Source organism: Delphinus delphis, chromosome 1 (genome assembly GCF_949987515.2).
Source record: "Delphinus delphis chromosome 1, mDelDel1.2, whole genome shotgun sequence".
Taxonomy (NCBI): Eukaryota; Metazoa; Chordata; class Mammalia; order Artiodactyla; family Delphinidae; genus Delphinus; species Delphinus delphis.
Genome location: NC_082683.1, coordinates 44,257,958 through 44,284,166, shown reverse-complemented (window position 1 = coordinate 44,284,166; position 26,209 = coordinate 44,257,958). Strand labels below are relative to the sequence as shown.

The window sequence follows — 26,209 nt, the reverse complement described above, 5'->3', positions numbered from 1 at the left end:
AAGAAATAAACAGACTAGTCATATGCTTTATTATCCAAACCAGAACTTTCTGAGAAAGAAAGGGATTGCAGTGAATAATTATGTGGGACAACAGGTATCAATCAGGACTGTTCTGGAAACCCCAGATGTATGGCCACCCTGGGTATAAAGCATAATAATGAACACCTTTGAACCCAACTTAAACGTGAGAGATGACTAATGCTATGGGCTTCTTCCTTATCCCATTTCCCTGCCTCCCCTACAGAAGTAACCATTATCTTGAATTTTGTTGAATCATTTCCTCAGTTAAGCTTGTATCACATATGTATGAAAACCTAAACAATATACTTTATTTTTGCTTGTTTTTGAGCCCTCTAACTGTTGGATTTTGTCCTATGAAGTCTTCTGCAACAAGCTGTTCTCCCTCAGCATTGTTTCTAAGATTTCCTCGCATAGTTGTCTGCAGCTATATTTGATTCATTTCCACTGCTGTATAGGATTTCATTATATGGAGATGGCATAATTTATTAATTCATTTTCCTTCTAAGGACATTAGCTTAGTTTCCAGGTTTTTGCCATTATAAATGGCACTACTATGAACATTTTTGTATGCGTCTCCTGATGCTTGTATGCATGAGTTTCTCTAGGGTTTACACTTAGTAATGAAATCACAAGTTCAAAGTGGTTGCAGTAATTTTCACTGCATTAGGAGCACAGGAAAATTCTGTTGCTTCACATGCTCACCAATACTTGTCACTGTCAGATTCATTTTGTGTGGAAAATCTCATTGTGGTATAAATTTGCTTTTTCCTGATTACTATAAGGTTGAGCATCTTTTCTTCAGGTTTATTTTCCATTCATATTGCCTCTGCTGTGAATGCTTGTTCATATCTTTTACTATTTTTTGAGTTATTTGTCTTCTTAGCATTGGTTTGTAAGAGTTCTTTATGTATTCTGGCTAGAATGCTTTGTTCATTATTTGTACTGTAATGTATTCTCCCAATCTGTGGCTAGTCTTTTAGACAATGAGAAAAAAATTAACTTGGAGGAAGCAGAGACTATACATGGTGATAAATACTCACAGAAAACAACAACAAAACACTATTAACATCCTGAAAGAAATACGAGAAAATATTGCATCATGAAAAAAGAACAAGGTACAATAAAAAAGGAATAGACATTGAAAAAGCAAAGAGCTCTTGAAAATATGATCAGAGGAAAAATAAAAATCTCTGTAGAAAGTTGAAAAAATGTTCTAGATAGAAAAAAAAAAGAGGTGAAAATATATATATAAGAAATGTAGAAGACCAGTTCAGGAGGGCCAATATTGGAATAATTAAGGAGATCCAGAAAGTAAAAAACAGAGAAAATGGAGGCGAGGAAATCGTTCTGTTATAGAGGTAGCTCTAGAAAATTTTCTCCAAACTGAAGATGAGTTTCCAGAATAAGAGGACCCACTGGGCGCCCAGCACAGTGAATGGAAACAGATTTACTCAAAGACACACTGAGGACACAGGTGCCTAAACACTTCCAGGGAGAAAGAACAGGGTTCTGTAAACAGGAAACAAAATGGCATTGGACTTTTCAACAGGAACTAGAAGACAATGGAGCAAGCCTTCAAGATTCAGAAGGAAAATTATTTCCAGCTTAGAAATCTATATCTCATCAAACCACCAATTAAATGAGAGGCACTTTTAGAAATGCAAGGTCTCAAAAAGTTTACCTCAGATACCTCCTCTCAGAAAGCTGTGAACATAAGTTTGTTTTTATGTCTGTGAGTCTGTTTGCTTTGTAAATAAGTTCATTTGTATCATATTTTAGATTCCACATATAAGTGATATCATATGATATTTGTCTTCCTCTGTCTGACTTACTTAACTTAATATGATAATCTCTAGGTCCATCCATGTTGCTGCAAATGGCATTATTTCATTCTTTTTTACGGCTGAGTAATATTCCATTATATATAGTCTTCTCAAACCAATTGTCTATTGATGGGCACTTGGGTTGTTTCCATGTCCTGAGATTACCAAAGGGAAAAGGGATAAATTAGGTATATGAGATTGACAAACTATTATACATAAAATAGATAAGCAACAAGGATTGACTGTATAGCATAGGGAACTATGTTCAATATTTTATTGTAACCTGTAATGGAAAATAATCTGAAAAATATACATATATATATATAACTGAGTCACTTTTCTGTACACCTGAAACTAACACAATATTGTAAGTCAACTATACTTCATTTTATCCTCTTTTTTTTGACAATGTGGTGCAGCTTGTGGAATCTTAGTTCCCTGAGCAAGGATCGAACCCACGCCCCCTGCAGTGGGAGCATGGAGTCTTAACCAGTGGACTGCATTACAAAAAAAAAAAAAAAAGCTATGAGCAGATGTTGCCCCAAATAAGGTCGTGAGGAAGACACAGGATGTCAGAAGCAGGAGATTCAACACAGGAGAAAAGTGCAGAGAAGCCTCCAGATGATGGGGAAGGGAAAGCCCACAAGGAGAGCTGAGCAGCTGGTCTTGCTATCAACCAGTCCAGGATGGAGAGTCAGAAATCTGCAGCAACTTCCCAGTCAAGTAAATTGGTAGAGTACTAATATGGGTGATTGTATTAATAGGAGTTTACACAAATGAGGGAGAGTTTGGGGATAAGGGATGAATACTTAGAAATGAAGCAAAAAATAAAATGATAAATAAATAAATATCCATTACTAACTCCAGGAAAAACACAGTTATGCAGGAAAAGATGCTAATCATGGCACACTGTGAATAGCATTTATTTTGTTATGATCACATAAAAATCCTTTCAATATATGACACTAAAGCTCAGGCAACAAAAGAAACAATAGATAAACTGGACAACATAAATAAAAAATAAAAACTGTGTATCAAAAGGCACAATCGACAGAGTGAACAGGCTACCCACAGGATGGAAGAAAATATTTGTAAGTCATGTATCCAGTAAGGGATTAACATCCAGAATACATAAAGAACTCCTACAACCTAACAACAACAAACAGAAAATTTAAAAATGGGCAAAGGACTAGAACAGACATTTCTCCTAAGAAGATATACAAATGGCCAAGAAGCACATAAAATGATGTGCAATATCACTATCAAGGAAATGCAAATCAAAACCACAACGAGGAGACTTCCCTGGCGGTCCAGCAGTTAATACTCGGCACTTCTACTGCAGGCGTATGGGTTCAATACCTGGTTGGGGAAGATCCCGCATGCTGGCAGTGCGGCCAAAAAAAAAACACACCACAATGAGATACCACCTCATACCTGTCAGGATAGCTACTATAAAAAACAAAACAAAACAGAAAATAACAAGTGTTGACAAAGATGTGATCCCTTGTGCACCGTTGGTAAAATGTAAAATGGCACAACTACTATGGAAAATAGTATGGCAATTCCTCAAAAAATAAAAATGGAATTACTATATGATCCAGCAATTCCGCTTCTGGGTATATTACCCCAAAGAACTGAAAGCAGAGACTTGAAGAGATATTTGTACACCCATGTTCATAGCAGTATTATTCACAATAGCCAAGAGGTGGAAGCAACATATGTGTCCATTGACAGATGAATGGATAAACACAATGTGGAATATACATATAATGGAATATTATTCATCCTTAAAAGGAAGAAAATTCTGCAACACGCTACAACATGGATGAGCATTGAGGACATTATGCCAGTGAAATAAACCAATCATAAAAGGGCAAACACTGTACAATTTCACTTACATGAGGTACCTAGAGTAGTCAAATTCATAGAGACAGAAGTTAGAACGTGGTTGCCAGTGGCTGGGGACAAAGGAGAATGGGGAGTTACTTAATGAGTACAGAGTTGCTGTTTGCAAGATGACAGTTCTGGAGATGGGTGGTGGTGATGGTTATGCAACAATGTGAATGTGCTTAATGCCACTGAATTGTACACTTAAAAATGTTAGGTAAATTTTATGTTATGCATATCTTACCACAACTAAAAATAATTTTAAAACTTTTTAAAATCAAAGAATCACAACCATATTGGAAGGATGAGTGACGGTTGACTCAGAGAGTGAGTGTGTGAGAGTCCGTGTGTGTAGGTGTCTGGAGGTGCAGGGGGGTGGTGGTGAGAGAGCTAAATCATTGTCTTCATGGTGGGAAGTCAAAAGATAGTGCCTGAAACCGAAAGATCAAGAAATAGAAATGTGGGACTTCCCTGGTGGCACAGTGGTTAAGAATCTGCCTGGAAATGCAGGGGACACGGGTTCGAGCCCTGGTCCGGAAGATCCCACATGCCACGGAGCAACTAAGCCCGTGCACCACAACTACTGAGCCCACGTGCCACAACTACTGAAGTCCACATGCCTAGAGCCCGTGCTCTGCAACGAGAGAAGCTACTGCAATGAGAAGCCTGTGCACCGCAACGAAAGTGTAGCGCCTGCTCACCACAACTAGAGAAAGCCCGCGTGCAGCAACCAACACCCAACGCAGCCAAAAATAAAATAAATAAATTTATAAAATAAAAAAAAGAAATAGAAATGTGTGTTATTTAACTATAGGGAGGTAAATACCAAAAGAATCAGCTAAAAGATTTGAAAGTGTTTGCATCTGGGGAGAAGGAGATGGAGGTGGGGAGTGAACGACCTAAGGTTCTCATAACAAAGTGACAGAACTAGTTGATTCTTTAAACTATGTGAAGTAAAACTCTGATAAGAAAAAATAAAATAAAAACTCAACCAAAACAAAAGCAAACAGAAAATTGCTGAGCCTCCCCTAGAAGGCCCTGTGACTCAGGCGATGGGTATCCAGGGCCTGACGACCTCTGAGTCACCTTGAGGAGCCTGTTGTCACGGGCAGAGTGGCCAGGGCTTCTGCCCTCTATCCTTTTTCCCAGATTAAATGGGGGACGCAGAGCTGGCGGCCCTGAGAGAAGCGAGACACATCTGGATGGACGGAGGAGCATTGTTTATTTGAATGAGCACACATTTATTTTAATGTGTATTGGAGAATATGATTAGCATATCAAACCTGTGATTTCACGGAGATTATTGCTTAGGATGAAGCGACGTTTATTAAGTGAAAGGATTTAAAGGGAAATACTAGGATGACAGTAGAGCAGGTAAGGGGAAATGGAGAAAGTCATTCCCCGGCGATAAGAATGACTGACTGGTCATGGGAAATACTGACCTAGTCCAACCCTCATGTTAGGGATGGGGAGCCCAGCCCAGAGAGGAAAAAGGACTTGCCCAGTGTCCTCTAGTAAGGCAGTGAAGGAGACAGATGTGACTCCCCTGACAGCACATGGCCAGGAGGCAGGAAACCAACACTGGGTCTGCCTTGCTCTGCTCTGGTCAGCTCTGAAACCCTGAAACGCCTTCATCCTCTCAGTTCCTGGGTGTATTCCTCTGTATGAGGTTCTGCAGCTAATAGCAGTAATGTTCACGATAATTGTAGATAGTCCTTAGGAAGTGTTTACTGTGTACCTGAAAAAGCAGTAACAATTATAATAGCAAACACATATACAAGGTATACTATGTACAGAAAACTCTTCTAAATACTTCACTTATATTCACATATTTCATCCTCACTAACCCTATGAGATAGTGTGGCAGCCAGTCTCTGAGATGGCCCACAGTGATTTTTGCCTCCTGGCTATTGCTCTCCTATATAGTCCTTCCCACATGGAATAGGGCTGACCTGTGAAACCAATAGGATATTGCCAAAATGATGGAGTGTGACCTCCCTAGTTAGGTCACAAAAGACACTGTGACTTCCTCCTTGCTTTTTCTCTCCCCCTCTTGGATGGGGAAAGCTGGCTGCCATGTCATAAGGACACTCAAGCAGTCCTGTGGAGAAATCTGTGTGGTGAAAAACTGAGTCATCCTGCCAACAGCCAATGTGAATGTGCCAGCCATGTGAGTGAGCCAACTCAAACCCTCCAGCTGCAGTTAAGCCTTCAGAAGACTATAGCCTGGCCAGCATCGTGACCCAACGAAGTTGCTCCCAAATTCCTAACTCACAGACAATGTGGGGGATAATAAATATTTGTTGTTGTTTTGAGTTGTTGTTGTTTTGAATCTGGGGTATTTTGTTATGCAGCAATAGGTAATTAATACTCGTAGGTAACATTGTCATCCCCATTTTATAGATGAGGAAATTGAGGCACAGAGAGTTCAAGTAACTTGTCCCAGATCACACAGTTAACAAGTGATTTAAACCATGGCGGTTTGGATCTGTATAAAGTTCATGTAATAAATTAGAATCCCTTTTACAGGAATGAAGACACTGCTGGGAAAGAGAGAGAGAGAGAGGGAAACACAGGGACAGTGGCAAAGAGAAATTGGCAATTGGTTCCCAGTACAGCATAACAGACTTAGGCTAGACTTCTGTAAAGTGATGATAGTAGACAGTGGGAGAGCTCTGCTGCCCTTGCAGTTCAGCTGTGATCAGCTTGGGGCCACTGGTCTCTGTCCCTGGCTGCGTGGTTGACGCAGCCTTGGATACCTCGGGGTGGGGATGTGATGCCTGTGGGCACCCCCTCTCTGGGGCTCTTATCACCCTGCACTGACACTGTCTGCCCCCAGACCAGAGATCCTCAAGGGCAGGGATGGAGTCTTGCTCATCTGTGCCCCTTGCCTGGTGCAAGGCCAGTCAGAGCAGGCTGGGGGAGGTATATATGCAGAAGGCTCTCTGGCCCTGGCCCTGGAGAGAATTCATATGGTCACACTACCCTTTAACAAATTATCACTGGGGACACAGAAGGGACCAGGATGACCCAGTTTCTGACTTGAGCAGCTCCTTATTGGATGGAGGATACAACAATGATAGCCCAGTGCGATCAGAGAGATTGGGACACGGCGTGTTGTGGGAGGCCAGAGGGGTAGGGAGGACCTCTCTAGAGGAGGCCTGAGAACTTCCCAGAGGAGGAGGAATGTGAGCTGAGGCCCAAAGGATGCACAGACGTCAGCCAGCGCAAGACTGTTCTCAGCAGAGGGTACAGCCTGGCAGAGGCCTGAGGCCTGAGGCTGTCTTGGAGGACAGGGTGAGGGAGTAGAATGTGCAAGGGGTGGGCCACTGGCCTCTGGTGGCTCTTAAAGCAGGACACAGAGACTTGGGATGGGCAGGGTGACATGCTGACAGCAGCTGGAATGTCACCTGTTTCTGTCTCGTGGGGAATTCATTGCACTTGGGGTTGGGCTTGAGGATTTTCTTTGGAAACCCAGGACTGGGCAAGGCCTATATGCTTGAGTCAGCCCAGGATGGAGAGCGAGGACAGGTGAGGACAAGAAGTCACTTGGGAACAAGTTGTACAAGGACCTCAGTGTCCATTTGGTGTATGGGGTGTGTCAAAGCTTTCTTCATTTGCCCTTCACTAGATTAACCAACTTAGGTGCCCTGAAAAATTCCCATTTCTGCCCTCTGGGTTCAAATGCTAGGCCTGCCATTTACTAGCTGTATGACCTCCCCACCCCTTAGTTTGCTCATCTGTAAAATGGAATCAACATAAAACCTGCCTCATGGAGATGTTGTAAGGACTAAATGGGTTAAAGCGTTTAAAACACCTAGATGGTGCTTGACCCCCTCCCCACCTCCAGCAAGTGTACAATAAGTATTAGCTATTATTATTACTTGATATGGTTTTCCTTTTAACCTTTTCAAGAATTTAAACATCATTTATCTAATGCCTGTTATATGCCACGCCTTGTATCTATCCTCTGAAAATAGGGATGAATAAGACATAATCCTCCTAGGCATACAGAAACCATGGTAAAGGCAACAACAAACAAACGTTGATCAAACATGCCCTGTAGGAACCCAGAAATGCAGGAGAGCTGGTTCCTGTCCTCAGGAAGGTCACAGGCTGACTAGGGAGAGAGAGAAGTGGTCCAAATTGGGTGGGGGCTGAGAGGAGCCTGGAGAACCTCCAATGAGGGGGTTTTCGAGGGACAAGGAGTTGCCCACTTTGGCAGCTGGATGTGTGTCGGACAGTATGAGCAAAGACCCTCTTGGAGGGGAGGTGAAGGAAGGCTCAGTCTTTATTCTCTGAGTGTTAGGAGGTTATCGGGGGTTTTTGACAGGGAATTATGTTTGAATAACAGTAACATAACTAATAGCTATTATGCACCTGCAGTACAGTGCATGCTGTGCATGTCCTCTAATGTAATCCTCACAACCTTGTGAGGTACTGTCACCATTCCCATTTTACAGATAAAAAAACTGAGCCACAGAGGTTAAGTGAGTTGTCCAAGGTCATGTAGCTAGGAAGGGAAGGAACAGACTTAAACTCAGGTAGTCTAACCCAGAGCCCATGCTCTTAATCTCTTTACCCTGCTGCCTCCGAACTTTAATCTACACAATCTTAAAACTAGAATAGACCTTTGAAATTCTCCATCTCTATTTTGCAGAAGAGAAACTGAAGCTCAGAGGTGGGAACTGACTTTCCTTGAGACCACAGAGTGAAGGAGGGGCTGAGATGAAGCAGTCAGTCTTGGCTGCAGGAAGGGCTCCAGAGTCCCAGGCATCCTGCTGTCACAGTGGCCATCGTTGTACTTGGAACAAAATCCAAACCTCCTGCTGGGGCCTACAAAACCCTCATGTGATCAGAACATTGCTGACTCTGACCTCGCCTGGTCACCCAACTTCTCCTCACCGAGCTCCAGCCCACCTCAAGGCTTCTGTCCTGCTGGTCCCTTTGCCAGGAATGCCCTTACAGCCAATCTTCCTATGGTTGGGCTCTGTCTTAGTCCACATGGGCTGCCATAACAAAATATCATAGATTGGGTGGCTTAAAAACAACAGAAATTTGTTGGGAGCCTGAGAAGTCCAAGATCAAGGCACTGAAAGATCAAGATGCCAGCAGAGTTGGTGTCTGGTGAGAGCCCACTTCCTGTTTCATAGATGACTCTCTTCTCGATGTGTCCTCACATGGTAGAAGGGGCCAGAGATCTTTCTGGGGCCTGTTTTATAACGGCACTAATCCCATTTATGTCCTAATTGACTCCCAAAGACCCCACTTTCAAATACCCTCACATTTGGGATTAGGTTTTAACATATGAATTCTGGGAGGACACAAACATTCAGTCCACAGCAGGCTCCTTCTTGCCATTCAGCAAAATGTCACCTCCTCAGAGAGGTCTTCCCTGATCACCTCTCTAAAGTTACCTCCCATCACTCTCACATCACCCTACTTTATTTTTTCCATAGCAGTTATGATGATCTGAAATTATTATCATTTCTTATTTGTTTGTTTTCTTGCTTTTGTGTCTGTCTCTCCCAACTAAGATGTAAGATGTAGGAGAGCAAAGAGGGACGTCATCTATTTCTACACTGTATCCCTGGGCAATGCCTGGCACATAGGAGGTGCTCCATAAGTTTTTGTTGAAAGCATGCTTGCATTTCATTGTCTGTCCGTTGATAGTCTGTCTCCCCACCAATCAAGCTGGTACCATGTCTGATTCACGTTGGCACTCCTAGGCCCAGGGTTGGCACAGAGCAGAGCTGGGATGTGCTTGTTGGATGACCGAATTGCTAAGGGGCTGCCCTCTGTGGGAAGAAACAAGGCTCAGTAACAGGACTGCTGATGAGACAGAGTGGCTTCCAGGCCTGAGACTAACAGCTCCTGAAGCCCCTTCTTCTGCCCCTCTGACATGGATGTGAGGCAGCAAGAGAGGAGGGGAGAGTGGACCTACACTGGGCCTAGCCACCTCCCAGTCTGTCTTTTAGTGGCCAGTGCCCTCAAAACTCATTGTCCAAAAAGGCTGGGCTGGTTGGGCCAGGTAAGGTAGCTAAAATCTAGTCACCTGTACCCTGGCATGGATGAGATGAGGCTGAGACCTTCCAGGGGAGAGGTCTTATTCATGCCAGCAGAAGCAGACAGCAGCCCTTGGTGTGCGTCCCCTATTAGCAGGGATGAGGCGTCCCTTCTGTGGGGTCCCACAGTCTCTGCCCTTCTCCATCACAGAAAGGACTACCCTGTCGCCCCTGCAGTTCCCCCTGATTGTCTGCCCCTCTGCCTGGCCCAACAGAACACTGAATGAGAATGAATGGATCAAGTTTGTGAGCCAGGCCCAAGCCACCTGCCTCACATCCTTGGCCGTGGGAATTCTCACATGAGAATGCAACATAGGCATGTTAACCAGCTACACAGACGTGTAACATCCGGGTCGGAGTCTTGGAGGGGTGCAGAGGTTCATTCCTGCTCCCCCAGCTTCTCCCTGATCACACGAATCCTGGCACCCCAATCCCTGTCCACTACCATCCCTGCTCCGTGTGCACATGCCCAGGCCTGTGCACCCGGGAACATCATCTCCCCTCCCGTCCAGGTTCACTCCTAGGCCTCCCTCAGCCACCTATCAGCATGTCACCTCCTCTAGGCAGCCTGTGCTACTTCCCTTGGGCTGTCTGCCACCTCTGGGGGTAGGGGCCTCGCCTGGCTCATCCCAACGTCTGCAACGCCCAGCACGCGGCGGGCCTTGAGCAGGGTCACCGAGCACGGACCTAGGGAGAAGTGGACCAAGGGCATGAGGGAGGAGGGAAAGGAGGCGGCAGCGGGAGGAGCGTGGGGCGGAGGCGACAGCAGGGGGCGGGGGGGGGGGGGCGCGCGCGCAGGCTGAGGCAGCCCAGGCCTGGGGCCGCGCGCCCAGCCTGAGCCCGCCCCGCCGCCGAGCGTCACGGAACCTGCTTGAAATGCAGCCGAGGAGCCGGGGCGGGCGGCAGCGGTGGCGGCGGCGGCGGGGGCAGCGGCAGCCCCGGCGCCGCGGCAAGGACTCGGAGGGCTGAGGCGCGGCGGCGGCACGGGGTGCGCGGGGAGCGGCGGCCGGAGCCCGGGGCCCGCCATGGGCCGCCCCGAACGGGGCGCGCTCCGGCCGCTGGCGCTGCTGCTGCTGCTGCTGCTGCAGCTCCAGCATCTCGAGGCGGCGGCGGATCCACTGCGCGGCGGCCAAGGTGCGCGCGGCCGGTCCCCGGCCCGTCTTTGCGCCGCCGGAGCGGCCAACAAAGCACGGCCCGGCGGCCGGGGGGCGGGTTGCGCCGAGGCCTCCGAGCCCGGGCCTGGCAGGGAGGCGCCCGGGCGGGATATGCTCCTCGGGACCCAGCTCTCCCTTAATTTGCCCTAGACCCCCGCCCCCGCGGCTCCCTGTGTGGTGGGCTCTGCCCTCCGGCACCTGCTCTTGGGGGATGGGCGCCGTGGGGGCCGGGCGGGCCGGGAACTTTGCTGGGGGTGATCACTGATGCTTTCGGGAGGGCTGTGTGATTCTCGCCGTTGGCGTTAATTTGACACGCGCGCTCCGCGGCGGCGATGAGCGGAGCCCGGAGACTACCCCGCCTGACAATGCGTTTCCGGCGACCCCTGCGTGTGGCAGAGAAAGAGGGGCTGCGTGCGAGGCGGATGTGCCCGCAGCGCCCAGTGCGCGTGTCGCGGCGTGTTGAGGGGCTCCCTGTGGGCTGTGTCTGCGTGCGTCTCTCACTAAGGGCCGTGTGTGCGGGTGAGTGTTCTGAATGGGGGGCATACCTAAGTGGTGGTACACCGACTGTGTGTGCCTGCCACAGAGCAGCCCGTCATCCCAGGAACCCTTACCATCCTGCCCTCCTTCCTGATCGAGGGTGCCAGAGGCCTCCAGGTCGTTGGCTTCAGCATCGGGCCCTCTCCTTCACTCAGTAGACCCCTCCCCGCGGCCGGGATCGCTTGTTCCGGGGATCCGGCTCACGCCCCCTCTCCCCCGCGCAGGGTCGGTCAAGGAGTGCGAAGAGGACCAGTTCCGGTGCCGGAACGAGCGCTGCATCCCCTCTGTGTGGAGATGCGACGAGGACGACGACTGCTCGGACAACAGCGACGAGGATGACTGCCGTGAGTGGCGGGCCGGGGAGGGAGGGAAAGGTGGGGGACTCCTTGCTCAGCGTCCACGTGGCTGCAGCCGCCACCGGGCCACCTGCCTGGACCTTTACTGCCGGAGCCTGCAGCCGGGAACCCTCCCGGGAGCCCTTTCCCTCCAGGCACTTAGGGACCCAGCGGGTTCTGGGCCGGCAGGTCCTGATGGAGCCGGGGGCGAAGCCCGGCGCAGCACGGCCCGGGAGGAGGGCACGCCACGCCCGGGTTGCTGGGCCGGAACTGTGGGGCGGCGACGCGACGGTCCCTGCAAGCGTCTAGCTTTCTGCGATCAGGCCCTCCGGGACTCTTGCCTAGGCCCCACGGAACGCGCTCGTGTCTCAAAGTTCCAGGCAACTCTGGGCCTAGCCTCACTCCTTTTCCTGCTGGGTTTTGTGAATGAATGGGCTCCCCGGGGCCCCTGATTGGCTGTGCGAGGACCACCCCATAGGTCCCTGTGGCCGGAGCAGGCCAATCGTGGAACGGCTGGGTGTGCAGTTTTCTGGCGCCCTTGGCGTTGGGGCCCTGCCCTGGCCCCGCCTTGGCCACACCCCCGCTCCTCCCCTGGGTAGTAGGTGCAGGCGGGGCGCTGGCGCTCGCTGCCTTTCTGCCTAGTCATGGTGAAGACCTTTCTTGTGCCACCCTGGTTGGCCGACTGCGCTCTCCTGCCAGCCAGACTGAGGCATGAGTCATGGGGCAGAGCAGGAAGGAGGGGGCCAGAGGGATGAGTTTGTTTCCTGGAAGGGGGGGTGAGGATCCCAAGGCCGTGCGTGAACCCATGGTCACATGCAGGTGGCCGGCCGCCTTTGCTGAGTGTGGTGTCTGTACACCTGGGCACGACTGCTTTGGAAGTTGTTTCGTGAGGTGCATGTGGTTTCTGTGGGACCTGAGGCGAGTTAGCAAGCAGTTGCCACAGTGGAAGGAGTATAGTTCCAGGAACAGATAAACAGGACTCTATAAAACACAGACGCGGGCAGTCATTCATTCATCATTACTGAGCACCTGCTGTATGCCAGGCACCGGGACACTTTGGAGAGCAGGCCCACCCCGCAGGCCAGGGAGTGCAGGTTCTGTGGGAGGAGGGCAATAGGTGGACAGGCCCACAGCACCACGCAGTGGCAAGAGGGGTAGAGAGACCACCTGGACAGGCATTGTCTGTTGAGTTATAGTGGTTTTTTTCGGGGTTTGCTAGTCAGCCCCCAGGTTCATTCTCAGACCAACCCAGATTTGGCTGTGTGACATGGGCGCATCTTTCCCTCCTGTCTCAGTTTCCTCTCCTGACCACTTGGGCTAATGATTCCTGCCCTGGTTTTGAAGACCAGTTCTAGAAATGTAATTGAAAGTGATGCGACTAACATGTGCCGACTGTTAGCTGTGTGCCAACCACTGTGGTAAGTGCTTATCTTATATAAACTCCTGTAACCTTCAGAGCAGTCCTATTTTATACACCAAAACAAACCAAAAAACACAAAACAAAAAAGCCCCAAGGCACTGAAAGATCAAGTTAGTTATTCCACAGCTGTTGAGCTGCTAAGTAGGAGCTTAAATTTGAGCGTCTGACTCCAGAGTTCTTAGTCTAATTATGACCCTAACCATTTCCCAATGATATTGAAATTCTGAAAATGCCTGAGCCAGGGTAAAATGTGATAGTGAGTCTCCTCGCCCGGAGTTGTTCTTCTGTGGTTTCCTTACAGGGGGAGTGCTGAGGATGAGGCGAGGAAGTGGAAACTGTGCATTTCTGGGCTGGTTTTACCTTATCTCCCTGGCTCTGTATAACAACAGTTTTGTTGGGGGTGGCCGTGAAGAGCAGACGTGTTTCTTGTCATCCCCCTTTGTAGATAAGGACTCTGGCTCAGAGAAGTTGAGTGATTTGCCTAAGGTCACACAGCTGAGAGTGACAGAACTTGGTCAGGGTGTCCACCTGCCTCCTAGCTCAGGGGCACTGTCTGCTCTGGTGGGAGTGTGGTGCAGAAGGACCCAGGAGGGTGATCCGGGTGCTTTTCATCTCCATCGAGGCTCTGGGCAAGATGGAGGAGTGAAGTAGCGGGTGGCTGGGCGACCCCAGATGGGACCAGGGCCAATCTGACGGCCACTCTGGGCTCCTGCTTTCATTCTGAGGTGGATGGGGTAGAGTCACAGGCAGAGGGTTAGTGAACAAAAGCAACCGACGTTGAGGGCTTTGCTGTTGGTGTCAAGTATCCGTCCCCCACACTGGGCTTTTCTGGGCTTTTCTGGGCTTCTCTGGGCTTGTCTCTTCATCTGCCAAATGAGGGGTAGCTGTTCCTCTACCATCGGTTATACCCGTAGAAAGTCTTCACCTGGGGCTGGTGAAGAGAAGGGAGTGGATGAGTGTCCACACCACCAAGGTCTTTAGAAAGGGACCCCTAGGGGCCACAGAGAGAAATCTTGAAGAAAGGGGTGGGAGCTTTGGGTGGCTGTATGAGGCGTGGTGTTGGAAAATGGTCTTTTGTCACCCCTTCCTTCCCTATCTGGGGAGTTCCCTCCATTCCGGGCCACCTGCCCGAGCTGCATTTCTTGGAACCATCCTCCCTGCCTTATATTTGACCACTCCAACCATTCCACCCTGTGAGAGGGCCTGAATCACCCCATCTCTGTACCTCTCGGCCTGCAAAATGGGGATTGCCATTTGTAAGTGAAGTCTGTGTGGGGCAAAATGCGTTCAGGCTCCCAAAGGGGTCAGAATGCAGACCGTGAATTCTGAGAGCTGATGGAGGTTGGAGGGAGGGAGCTTGTATGTGGGGGAAACCAAGGAAGGCTTTCTGGAGGAAGAGACAGCTAAGGCAGGCCTTGAAAGATGGTAACTAATGCCATTCCCTCAGAGCTTACCATTTAAAAATAGGTGATGCAGTCTCCGCATTATAGAGGAAGAACTGGGGTTCAGACAGGTGAAGTGACTCCGCCAAATTCACACAGCTCCTCAGGGTTGGAGCTGGAACTCAAAGTAAGACCTTCTAAGTGCGGAAGCTTACCCGCAGCAGATGGGACTCGGCCTTTTGGAGACACAGATCTGACGGGGATGGGGAAGGGAAAGGCTCATGGGGTTTCAGTTCCCAGCTCAAAGGGCCTTCAAAGTGGAGGAAGGGGCTGGAAGCCCAGGGGCGGCCCGGCCAGGGGAAGGGGTGGGGTTCCTGGCTGCACCTGGGTCACGTAGGCCAGCTGGCGCCTTGGCCTCAGTTTCCTGTTGCTACTTACTGTCTGGGAGCAGAGACATGGGTTCTGGTCTCCAGCCAGCCCTTTGCCCCCAGAGTAGCAACAGCAACAACAATGAACGCTTACTGAGTACTTGCTGTGGACCAGTTGTGCTGAGATTCTACATGTATCACCTCGTGCACCTCGAGTCTATAAAATGGGGTGACTCTTGGAAGTACCCGCATTTTCCTCATTTTACAAAGGCACAGAGGGGTTAAGTAACAAGGGTGTATGATTTTTTTTTTTTTTTTTTGCGGTACGCGGGCCTCTCACTGTTGTGGCCTCTCCCGTTGTGGAGCACAGGCTCCAGACGCGCAGGCCCAGCGGCCATGGCTCACGGGCCCAGCCTCTCCGCAGCATGTGGGATCCTCCCGGACCGGGGCGCGAACCCACGTCCCCTGCATCGGCAGGCAGACTCCCATCCACTGCGCCACCAGGGAAGCCCAAGGGTGTATGATTTTTAAGTGAAACTGAAACTGCTGGGGTGTGAATGCAGGCACCCAACTAATGGAACTTGTGCTGCATCAAGCACTAGCTGACGACCTCAGGCAAGTCCTCCCAGGCCTCTGTTTCCCCATCTTGAGGGGACATCAACCCCCGCACTCCACTTCCAGCTCTGGGAAGAGCTCTGCGCTTCTCCGTGTGGATGGACTGCTTAGACAGGTGGACCGGTCGTATGCTCAGTTTCCTCTACCTGTTTAGGCTTCTTTAGGCTGCCCTGTTCTCCCAGCCCCCATCACCGCTCCGTTCCAGTTTTAATAAAGAGTGGCCGCAGCAAGGTCTCCCGTGGCCGAGAGTTCATTAGCTGGCAAGGCCAGGCTGTAGGAGTGCTGAGGCCTGCTGGGAAGTAGCCTTGTAAATAATTAAAGCTCGGCCACAGCTCCCAGCTGGGGCTGCAAGCCCGCATCTGGTCTTCAGTGTGCCGCCTGGCCTAGCCCATTCTCACACCCCTGACACGAGGCCCAGCTTCATGTCCTTTATTGGATGGAGTCATCTGACAGATCGTGCTGCTCTCTCTGAACCTCGGTTTCCTCATCTGACCCACCAGCTCCACCATTCGGAGTCCTCCCGAAGCTCCCATGTACCCATAGGATAGGGTCGGCTTAGACTCCTCTGCATCTGGCCCTCTGTGACCAGCTTCCGCTGCCCCACTGCCCTCCAGCCCCTTCCTGCTCTTCCTATGAACCTGTGACACCAAACTTCTGTCACATTCTGGCCTTTCTACTGCTTCTTACTGCTAGGCCTTTGCACGTGCTATTCCATCTGTGTGGAACACTTTCTGCTCCCTCACCTGGCTACCTTCTTTTTGTCATCTTAGAATCATCAGTGCAGGTATCACCTCCTCCAGAAAGCCCTCCCTGCTCCCCTCTTTCCCCAGGGCTGAGATACAGGAGTCGAAAGAGGGGACTTAGAGATGTGTGTTGGAATAACTCAATGTGGCCTTGAATCAGATACTCCTGGTTTTCTATCCCAACTGTGACCTCTGGCTGAATGGCCTTGGAGGTGATAATAGTTTCTCCCTCCCAGTGATGAGGATTAAGTGAGATAATGTGCCTGGTAAGCAGTAGGTGTTCAATGAATGGAGTGGGTCTGTCTGTTCCTGGAGGAGGAGTCTCACTGAGGTCTCTAGATACCTGTCTGCCAGGACCCCCCTGGTTCTCCTGCCCGCATTTGCTTAGCCCGAGATCCAAAGGCTCGCGCAGCTGAGGCGTGCCTCAGCCAGAGGGTTCCCCAGCCACAGTGGAGGTGGTCCCAAGGCCATTCGGCCCTGAGATGGACCTGGGAGTGGAGGAAGGTACCCAAGGAGGGCCTGAGGGAAGAAATGAATCAAACAGGCCTGGTTGGTCTCAGTGAATGAGTGGCCGGGGCCCTGGGAGGGGCCGAGGAAGACTTCCCTCAGGCCGTATGCTTGTCCCAAGGCTGGTTTCCAGACCTGTCTGTGCCTGGGAAGGGGAGGAAGCCCTACAGCCCCCATGGCTCTGCCCCACAGGGCCTAAGCTTCTCCCTTCCCTAGGGCCAGGTCTGTGTCTCCGTGGCTGGCCCCAGCAGGCCTTGGGAGTGTTTGCTGAAGACTCTCCCATGGGCCTTCCTGGGGGCTCTCCTGGGACGGAGTTCCCCTCTGGGAACTCCCTGGGCTTTCTCAGGCCTGCTGGGGGTTCCGAGTGCAATAGGCCTCAGGGCTGGTTGGCTTAGTCCTCTCGGTTGTCCGCAGGCAGCTGACTTGACAGTTCTCCCTCCTTAGGGAAGTAGCAACAGCAGGTGAAACCAGAGAGTTGCCCCAGGGAGAGGGTGAGGAGCGAGAGGACCCATAGGGCTGATGGAGCAGGAGGGTATAGGCTTATTTGTGCCACCCTTCAGGGCTGTTACCAAGTGCAAATCTCCTGGCCCAGGGTCTGTGGTCAGACCCCCAGGCCAGTGCCATCCCCATGAAGCCAGTCCTGGGCCTAGGAGAGCGTGTGGGGCCCTGCTCTGGGGGCTGGGCAGCCAGGCCTCGGGGCCCTGGATCTCAACAGCTCTGCAAATGCCCGCAAGCCCAGATCACCCAGTCTTTGAAGGCCTGGTGGAGATGCCACCTCCCCCAGGTGGCCTTCCCTGACCTCTTGTCCTCTTGCTCCCTAGTCCCTGAGCACCCACAACATGTCCCTGTTCTCCCCTCGGTCTCAGATCTGTCTTCTCCACATTGTCTGCTCTGCTATCCTTGTGCTGAGCACGAGGGATTCCAAAATAAATAGCTCCCTTGAGGGAATTACTACTAACAGATACTGACTACTCACCCCCATGCCTGGCACGATGTTGGACAATCTGCATTCATTAATATTACTACTCACAACCCTGTGAGGGCTGTTTTCTTATTATTCCCATTTTAAAGATGATGAAACTGAGGCTCAAAGAGAAGTGACTTGGCCAATGTCATGATGTTTGAGTGCTAGAGCCAGGATTTGGCCCAGGCCTGTCCACTCTGGAGCCCAGACTCTTCCTTAGCGTCTTCCTCTCTGAGCTTTGTCTACCCAGTTGGGGTCAGAGGGCCTGGGGCTCAGAGGGCATGGAAGAAGAGGGTGAGGGGCTGCAGTGTCCAGTGATGCCTTCCTGCACTACAGGTTTCTGTCTAGGAGGGACTGTCTTTTCTGGAGACCACATGGGGCCCCAACATAAGGCCCCCCTTGTCCAGCACCCCCTCATGGGTGTGACCCTCCACAGTTTCCAAGGGCCTTCCTTGGCCATTGCCTGTGGGGTGGTGAGTACTGTTTCCATTGTACAGATAGGGAAACTGAGGACCCAGTGATATGTCGCTGATGCAGATGACTTCAAGGGGTGTCATTTCCAATATTGCCATCCTTCCTCAGAAAAGGCCAAGAGCCCAAGTCATCCAAAATGTGGACTTCGGTTCTCTGACCCCCATGCAATTCGCTGACTCTAGGTCTCATACATACATGCTTTTCTTCTGCTTGGATTGTCCTTCCCTGGCTTCTACCCATCCTTCAAAACCCAGCTCATTACCACGTCCATGAAGCCTTCCCTGTCTTCCTGGTGTGATCTAACCTCTCCTATGTCTGGATGCCCATGGCTTTGTGCACCCTTGTAATAGCCCATCATAGGAGCTCGTGGTTGCTGGGAGAGTCTGTGGTGGGGGACCACAGGGCCTGGCCCAGAGCCGAGGCATTTGAGGGATGGTGTGTGCATGAATGAATGGACTGAGGAAATGTCCCCGACTTTTGAGGGTGAGAAGCATATATCGGTCAGATGTAGGGGACGCAGGGGCCTCTGAGAAGGCCCTGGGGGGTCCTTGAAGCTGGAGAAGGGAGCTGAGCATCCTTTAGGGACCATAGTCAGGCCCCCTCTTGTGAGCTGGGTCACCTGAAGCCCCGAGGGCACCAGTGACATCCACAGTCACACAGGACCTGGGCATGCAGGCCTCTCAGTGCTCACACTGTAAACTTGGGAGCTTCCCAGCTCCAGGCTTCAGAAGGTGAAACCAAGGCCCTGGTGGCTGGACATCAGCTCCTGGTGTCAGCAGGGACCCATTCTCAGAACTAGGGTGTCCTCAGTTCCTGGGTTGGGACTGAGTCAGAACAGTATGCTCCCAACTCCCACCTGCTGCCACCCCGCCCCCCCTCTCCTTTTCCTGCTGGACCAGGGAACAAGGCGTTCTCAGGCTGCAGGCGGGCACTGGCTCCTGCACACAGAAAGGGCTTGGGACTTCCCCACGGGGACCGCAGGTGCATACTGCCCCTGGCTGGGGCCTGCTGCCCACCCCCAGATCGCTGGGAACTCATCTAAAATAATATTGTTAACTATAGTAAGAGTTCACGAGCATGCTCACTGCTGGGGGCTTTCTCATGCAATACCTCCCTCAGCCAGTGCCTGGACGCATCATCACTGCACTTCACAGAGAAAGAGCCGAGGCTCTGAGAGGTGAAGTCACTTGCCCCAGGCAGGTCAGCGGGTCAGCGGCAGGACTGGGCCATGCCTGTCTGGCTGCATTGTGACACAGGTGAAAGGAAGAGATACACGTTCACACATCCCAGTCACAGCTACAGTGGGAGTGGCCTGGGGTGTGCTGCGACCGCCCTTCCTTTCTAGGTACCCCAGGCATCCATCCTTGCCAGCCCCTGCCAGTGGGTGTACCGGCTCCCTCCTGAGCAGCTCTGGCCCCTGGGTGCCCCCAGGCATGAGCGCGGCCCCAGGTGGCAGCTTTGATCATCAGTTGTGCTCGCCATGGCTCCTCTTACAAGCCAGTGTATGTCACAGGCCGTAGGAATAGCCCCTCGGCTGCAGTGGCTCAGGAGCGGGCCCTGCCTGTGAGCTCCCCCATCCCCCTGCACCTGGTTTGACCTCCCTGACCCTGGCAGGGCCCAGGCCAGGTGCCCACAAGCCGGCTGCTTTGCGGGCGAGGAACCCAGCTTTTTATCAGGCCCCTTGGAACACCCTCTAGTGACTAGGAGAGTTACCCAGAGAGGCAGGGCCATGGGGCTCCTAGGTCCACACAGTTCCTATGACCCCTCACGGCCTCCACGCACCTGCCCCTTGGATATGGCAGCCCAAAGCCTCTCTGAGGTCAGCCAGTCTGGGAATGGTCACATGGGAATGGTGAACGTGACCACCGCCCTCCCTTGGTCACTGGCTTTGAGATGCCACAAGGGACTTTACCCCAGCCGCTCTGGAGACTATTTCCGTTTCCGGCCCTCTCAGCCTATTCGAACCACAGTATGGCCTCTTCCAGTTTGTGCCTCACAGCTGCTCTGGGAGGAAGGTGGTGCAGGAGTTCATTATCGTCCCCATTTTCCTGATGAGGAAAGTGAGGCTCTGCAAGGGCATGGGGCTCCCCTGGGGCCACACAGCCTGTTACTGGTAGTGCTGAAGCTGAAACTCACTTCAATTGATTTCCTTTGTTTTTCCAACGGAAGTAAGTTTTTCTGATTATATAAAGGTAATTTCATACTTGTAATTTAAAGAAAAGAAAACACACAGACAATTCAGAAAAGGGAAAAGAGGAAGGTAGGAGTCCCCCTTGGTTATACCACGGTGGGAGCTGCCTGTCCTCCCAGAGGTGTTCTTGCATTCTCTGCATGCGAGCTGGTGTGCATGAACATGTGTGTTTCTGGGTTTTCTTTTTTTTTGGTTTTTGGGTGTTTTTGCAAAACGAGCTTGTGTTATGTCAGTTGTTTTCTCCCCACATCATGCACATCTTTCAGTGTCAGTAACAGTAGGTACGTATTATCGTTTTAAAGGGCTAGATAGTAGTCTACTGCATGAATCTTCCCTAATTTAATGACACAGTCTCCTATTGATAGACATGTGTTTAGTTGGTTATATATATATTTATATATATATTTTTTTCCTGTTCTGCACAGTGCTGGGGTGAATACCAGTACTACACCTTTGTGCATTTGTCTGGTTCTTCCCTTAAGAGGAAGTCCTAGGAAAGGCATGGCTGAGCATGTGCGTTTCATCCTCACCTTGTCGCAGTCCCTCAAGGAGATGTTTTCCTATCTCACAACACCCCCTGACTCCGCATGGCCCTTCCCAGCCAGGCTGGCGGCCAGCAGGACCTCCCTCTTCCTTGAGCACAGGGCCACCTCACCCTGGCCCTGTGGGGCAGACCAAGTAGCCAGATCCAGGCCTCACAAAACAAAGCAAAGAGAAGGAACAACTGTGTTCTGGCCCCAAGGACTCCCCACCCCCACCAAAGAAAGCAGAAGGGAGTATAATTGGTCTTCATTTTTCTCAAGATATTTGTAGAATCTGTCTCCTCCACAGCTTTATAAAAGTTGTTCTGCCCTTGCCCCTAACTTGCTGTGTGACCCTGCGTGAGGCGCTCTCCCTCTCTGAACTTCATCTCCCCTTTACCTATTGGTCCTTGCTCCACCTGCACTCTAACCAGCACTCTGAGCAGATTTCTTCTCCCTGGAGCTGGGCTCAGGACCAGTCCTGGCCTGGGGGAGGGGGACCTGTGGCCCTCGAGCTCCTTAATGCCTGGTGAGGGTTGGTAGGAGTGTACCTGGCTTTGTGGGTAGATTCCAGGCAGGCAGATGGAGGGTAGCTGGACTTTTTAGGGTCCACTTCCAGAACTCAGCCCTAAGACCCAGGTTCCTTGGGCCACTTTCCCTTTTGTCTTCTTCCTGTGCCCGTGCCTGCACTGGATGCAGTGGAGTGATGGAGAAAAATGGAGTCAGGCCACCAGCCCTGTGACCCACTAGCCAGGGTCCCTGGTATGGGTCTTATGTTGTGAGCTTTAGATCCTTGGTCTCTGAAATGGGGATGATGAGCCCACCTCTCAGAGGTGTGCAGGCTGATGTAAAGTGTTCTGCCCAGACCTGGCCCTGAAACGAGCATCCCCTTTCCCCTTCCCGAGCCCCTGATCCCCACCAAGTGGAAGCGACCGTCAACAGCTTTCCTTCTCCTCCTCCAAGGACATAACAAGAGGGCAGTTGCTGAAATAGCAGCAGGAGAGATGTAGGTCAGCTGGCCAGTTGGGAGGACTTGGCTGCCTGGGAGAACAGCAGTTTCTCGGGCCGGGAGGGACTGTAGGAATCATCTCATCCGCTGCCATCTGCACCGGGGGCCCCAGGGTGGCTGCTTCCTGGGTGGCCTAGGGGAGCTGGTTACGCAGAGAGAACCAAGGAGAGCTAGTTAACCATCCGGGCCTGGCATAGTTAGTTATCTAAGAGGGGACCTTGGTTCACCAGTGGGTCCAGTTTAACATCAGAGAGTTGGCAGCTGAGAGAGGCAGGAAGGGCCTGTTGACCCAGGTTAAGCTGCTGGTACGAATAGCTGGAGGCCAAGGGTGGGCTTTCCTGGTGGCGCGAATCCAGGGATATTCGTGCCAGTGCTCTTCCCACCCTCCCTCCCTCTCCACTTCCTGGACCCCGAGCTGCCATCTGCTGCCCCCATCACTCTCAGAGCCGCACACGTGCGTGTGCATGGCGTGTGCGTGCTCAGAGAGCAGGTGTGCACCAGGAGGGAGGTGACTGTTCTGGACGCACAGAGGCTGCAGGGACAAGGTGACGCTCTTCCTCCCATGCTGGCCAAGGCCGCCCAGCCAAGGCAAAGCCAAAGCCCCCCACTGGGCTGTTTGTGGCGGGGAATTATTTGTAGCTGGAGAGGTGCCAGCGGTCTCTGTTCCCAGCCTGCCCCCTGCCATGGCAGCCTCTCCCCTCCAAGCCTCAGCCTATAGCCCACTGTCTGCACCCACCCACGCCCCACGCAGAGGGCTGAGGCTGATATAAACGCCATGGCCTGGAGACCAGGCCCACCTCAGCTCCACCCCTGCTCCTACCTTACCTAATGGCCATCAGCAGGTCTCTGCCCCTCTTGGGTCTCTGCTCATTGGGAGCGGGGCATCTCCAGGCCCCTCTCAGCCCCAATTCCCTGGGATTCTTTTGTTTTCCCCTGAGAATCACGGAGTTCACAGGAGCTCCGCCATGGCCAGGACCCAGATGTGGCGGTCCAAGGAGCTGCCCCCGTTCCCTGAGGCCCAGAAGGCCCAGAGCAGGGAGCAAGGGCTGTGAAATCCAACCCATCGCACAGGGGATGTGGCATAAACCGTATGTGCAAAGCTGGAACCAACTGCTAATTAGCAGCACCTATATCTGCTCGGGGGTTTCTGCCTGTTTATTTTTTTGCTGAGTCTGACCAGGCCAATTCTTTAATACCCATAGCCCCAGGCTTTAAATATGCTGCATATGTAATGCTCTCCTGTCTCCTCCTCTTTTCATCCCCCATCTGCACAGCTGCCTGCTTCTTGGAGGTGCACGGACAAGGCACACGCGTGGCCTCCCAGTGTCAGCTGGACTGGGGTTTCCACTGCAGTCCTTCCACGTCCTAGTTAGAGGCCTGGGATAAGTCCCTCGAATCTGAACCCCAGACTCCTGCTCTGTGCACGCGGGTAATGAGCAATTCCTGGTCTGGGTACAGTACCTGAAGCCTCACTGGATCTCACAGAGCCAGTCGGTTCTTCCTACACCGGGAACTGGGCCATACCAGGACACAGAGGTCTGCCAGCCATGTGGCTGGAGCCCCTGTTCTCTCTGCCACCCCTTCTCCCAGACCCCTCGCCCTCCCTCTCCCTGGCCTTTGGCCTCTCCCACACTTGCAAACGCTGCCCTGAGTTCTCCCCCTGGAAGCAGAGACCTGAGCCCTTGTCGCTGTTGATCCGTTACGAGCGAGTCCCCCCCAGGCCCTCACCCTCACCACACCAGGAGCCAGGTAGCCTCACCTTGTCGCTGACTTGCTGAGGGACTTGGGCAAGTCTCTGCTCCTCCCTGGGCCTCAGTTTTCCCACCTGTGAGGATTGGATCAGGAGAGTGAGTCACTTTGGACACCGTTTGAAATGCAGATTCCCTGACCTCTGTCTAGGTCTGACTCCAAACCTCTGCTTGCTGTGCGGCCAGGTGGGAGCCATAGACGTGGGGGTGGGAAGCCCCCCAGGTCCCCTACGTCTGACTGCTTCCGCATTGCCTCATCCATGAGCAACTCCACTGTGGCTCAGATAACAGCAGGGCCTCTAACTAGGCTGCCTGGGATCGAGTCCATACTTCACTGCTTCCTAGCTGTGGGACCCTAGGCAAGTTACTTCACCTCTCTGAGCACTTGTCTCCTCTCTAAAATGGAGCCACCAACACCTAACCCTCTAGGTGGTTGGACGATGATACGAGTTTGTTTAGGAAAAGCACCAAGAATAGTGTCTGGACGTGATCGGTGCTCAATTCAAGATTTGCTCCACTTATTTTGACCTCTTTTTCTGAACCTCCATCTCCCATCTGTCCTTTAGGAATCCCCTCCCATGCCAGGCTGCTGCACTGCTGGGTGGGCTGGGAGGGGCCAGGGAGCACCCCCAGAAGTCACCTTTGTCCCTGCTTCTTCCCCTGCAGCCCCAGGCCATAACTTACTGTCCTAATTTAATTAGGAAGAGTCCTTACAGGGACCTCATTAGGAAATGAGCCCAGAGCCTTGGGGACCTCCAGGAGGGGTGGGGTGCAGGAGGAGGTTGCATTGTGTCTGATCCTGCCCAGCCCTTGGCCCCATGCCCCAAATGTGCCCAGAAAGATAAGGGAGCCGAGCCCCTTAGACCTGTGACATGGAGTGTGGGCAGCCAGGGCCTCCATCCTCTGCCCCCTGCCCAGCTTTGGCCTCACCCCCCTGGATGGGGGTGGGGAAGATTGAGAGATGAGGTTTCTCTTGTTCTGCTCCACCTGCCCCTGGTGCCCAATGTCTCTGGCCTGGCACAGAGCAAGCCTTGGTGAATGTGTGTTGAGTGAATGAATGAGTGAGCTGTGGCTCTCGGGGCTGGAGCAGCGTCTTCATTTGGCCAAAGCAGGCTCCCAACCCCCATCCCAATGCCGGAATCCCCTCAGCAGCCCCAGGGGCTGGAGATGGGGAGGGGGCAATTGTCTGCTTGCATACCTCCAGGGACAGGGAGCTCACTGAGCAACCTGATAGCTTTTTCTGTCCCTGGATAGCCCTTCCTGTTACAAAATCTGTCTTCCTTTCAATCTCAAATCTGTCTCCAGTGACGCTTCTGCCCTACCCAGGTCCCAGCTCTGTTTCTGGGACCTCTGCTCACAAACACTGCCCCCTGCCTTCACTCGAAGCCTGCTCAGTGTCCCTTCCTGGCCTGTGATAGCTGACATGCTGTGTGGCCTTGGGGAAGGCCTATCTATCCCCTCTCTGGCCACTGCTTCTTGGAGCCTGGTGGGCTGCACAGTCTGGGCTCTATAAACATTGGCTGCTTTCTGTAACCATGACCTACCTCCCAAGGAAGTGGGGGGCTGAAGACAGATGTGCCATGTCCAGCAGTAAAGGTGACACCTCTGCAGACAGCTTATCTCCGGGTCAGCAAGGTGGTAGTGCCCAGACCCCGCGACGACCTGTGGCTGGGCACACGGGCACTGGGGGCTGTGCACGGACCTCTTCTGCCCTGAGACCAGTCCACAGCATGGACACTGTCCTGGCCTTGGTTAGGAACCTGGGAGTCATCACAGCCCCCGTCTCCCTTACCTCTAACGGCCACCAAGGCCTGATCCTCCTTGGTGGATCCAGGCCCTTTCCCCATCCCACTTCAGCCTCCCCGGACCATGGTAGCAGCACCAACCTCGTCTCTGTTCCCTCCCTCCTGTCCACTCTCCGCTCTGCCGCCGAGCGCTCTCAAACACGTGGAGCTTTCTCCTGCCCTTGCTCAGCGTCCTACAGGGACGTCCCCCACTCACAGGATAGTCTACTTGCTAACATTCAGGGCCCTTCAATGCCCAAACACATACCTGGCATCTCTCCTGCTGCAGACCTCACCATCCACTTGTCCCCCCAAACCCCATGGCTCTGTGCTCCAGCCACACCCCACATGTGTTTGATGTCACAGGGGCATCATCACACTCTCACATGTGGGTCCCTCTCCCTGGAACGCCCTTCCTCTGTTTGTTCAACCCCACTTTGCTTTAAGAGTCTCCATTTCCAGGGAGCCTTCACACCCCAGCTGAGTCAGGGCCTCCTCTGGGCTCCCCTGTCCCTGTGTTTCCTTCCATCTCCATCCTTGCCACTCTGCGTCAAGATGGTCCGATTAAGAGTCTGTGGTTCACACCAGACCACGGGCCTCAGGAGATGGGGCAGGGGGACCTGGCTAGGGCCTGCGGAGAAGCAGGGAAGGGAGGAGAGCG

At 52.1% G+C, this 26,209-nt stretch overlaps 1 protein-coding gene and 1 pseudogene across 4 annotated transcripts in view; both read left to right on the top strand.

Annotated features, from left to right (window-relative positions):
* Window positions 1-10,099, top strand: part of LOC132419058 (solute carrier family 25 member 3 pseudogene) — a 93,524-nt pseudogene extending 83,425 nt beyond the window's left edge.
* Window positions 10,100-10,803: 704 nt separating this feature from the next.
* The window catches only part of LRP8 (LDL receptor related protein 8), an 80,711-nt gene continuing 65,305 nt past the window's right edge, over window positions 10,804-26,209 (top strand). For all 4 annotated transcript variants that reach the window (XM_060022265.1, XM_060022256.1, XM_060022285.1 and 1 more), the window contains exons 1-2: window positions 10,804-10,930; window positions 11,712-11,831. In XM_060022265.1, coding sequence (XP_059878248.1) covers window positions 10,822-10,930; window positions 11,712-11,831 — 229 coding nt within the window. In that variant the 5' untranslated portion in view covers window positions 10,804-10,821. The remainder of the gene's footprint in view (window positions 10,931-11,711; window positions 11,832-26,209) is intronic.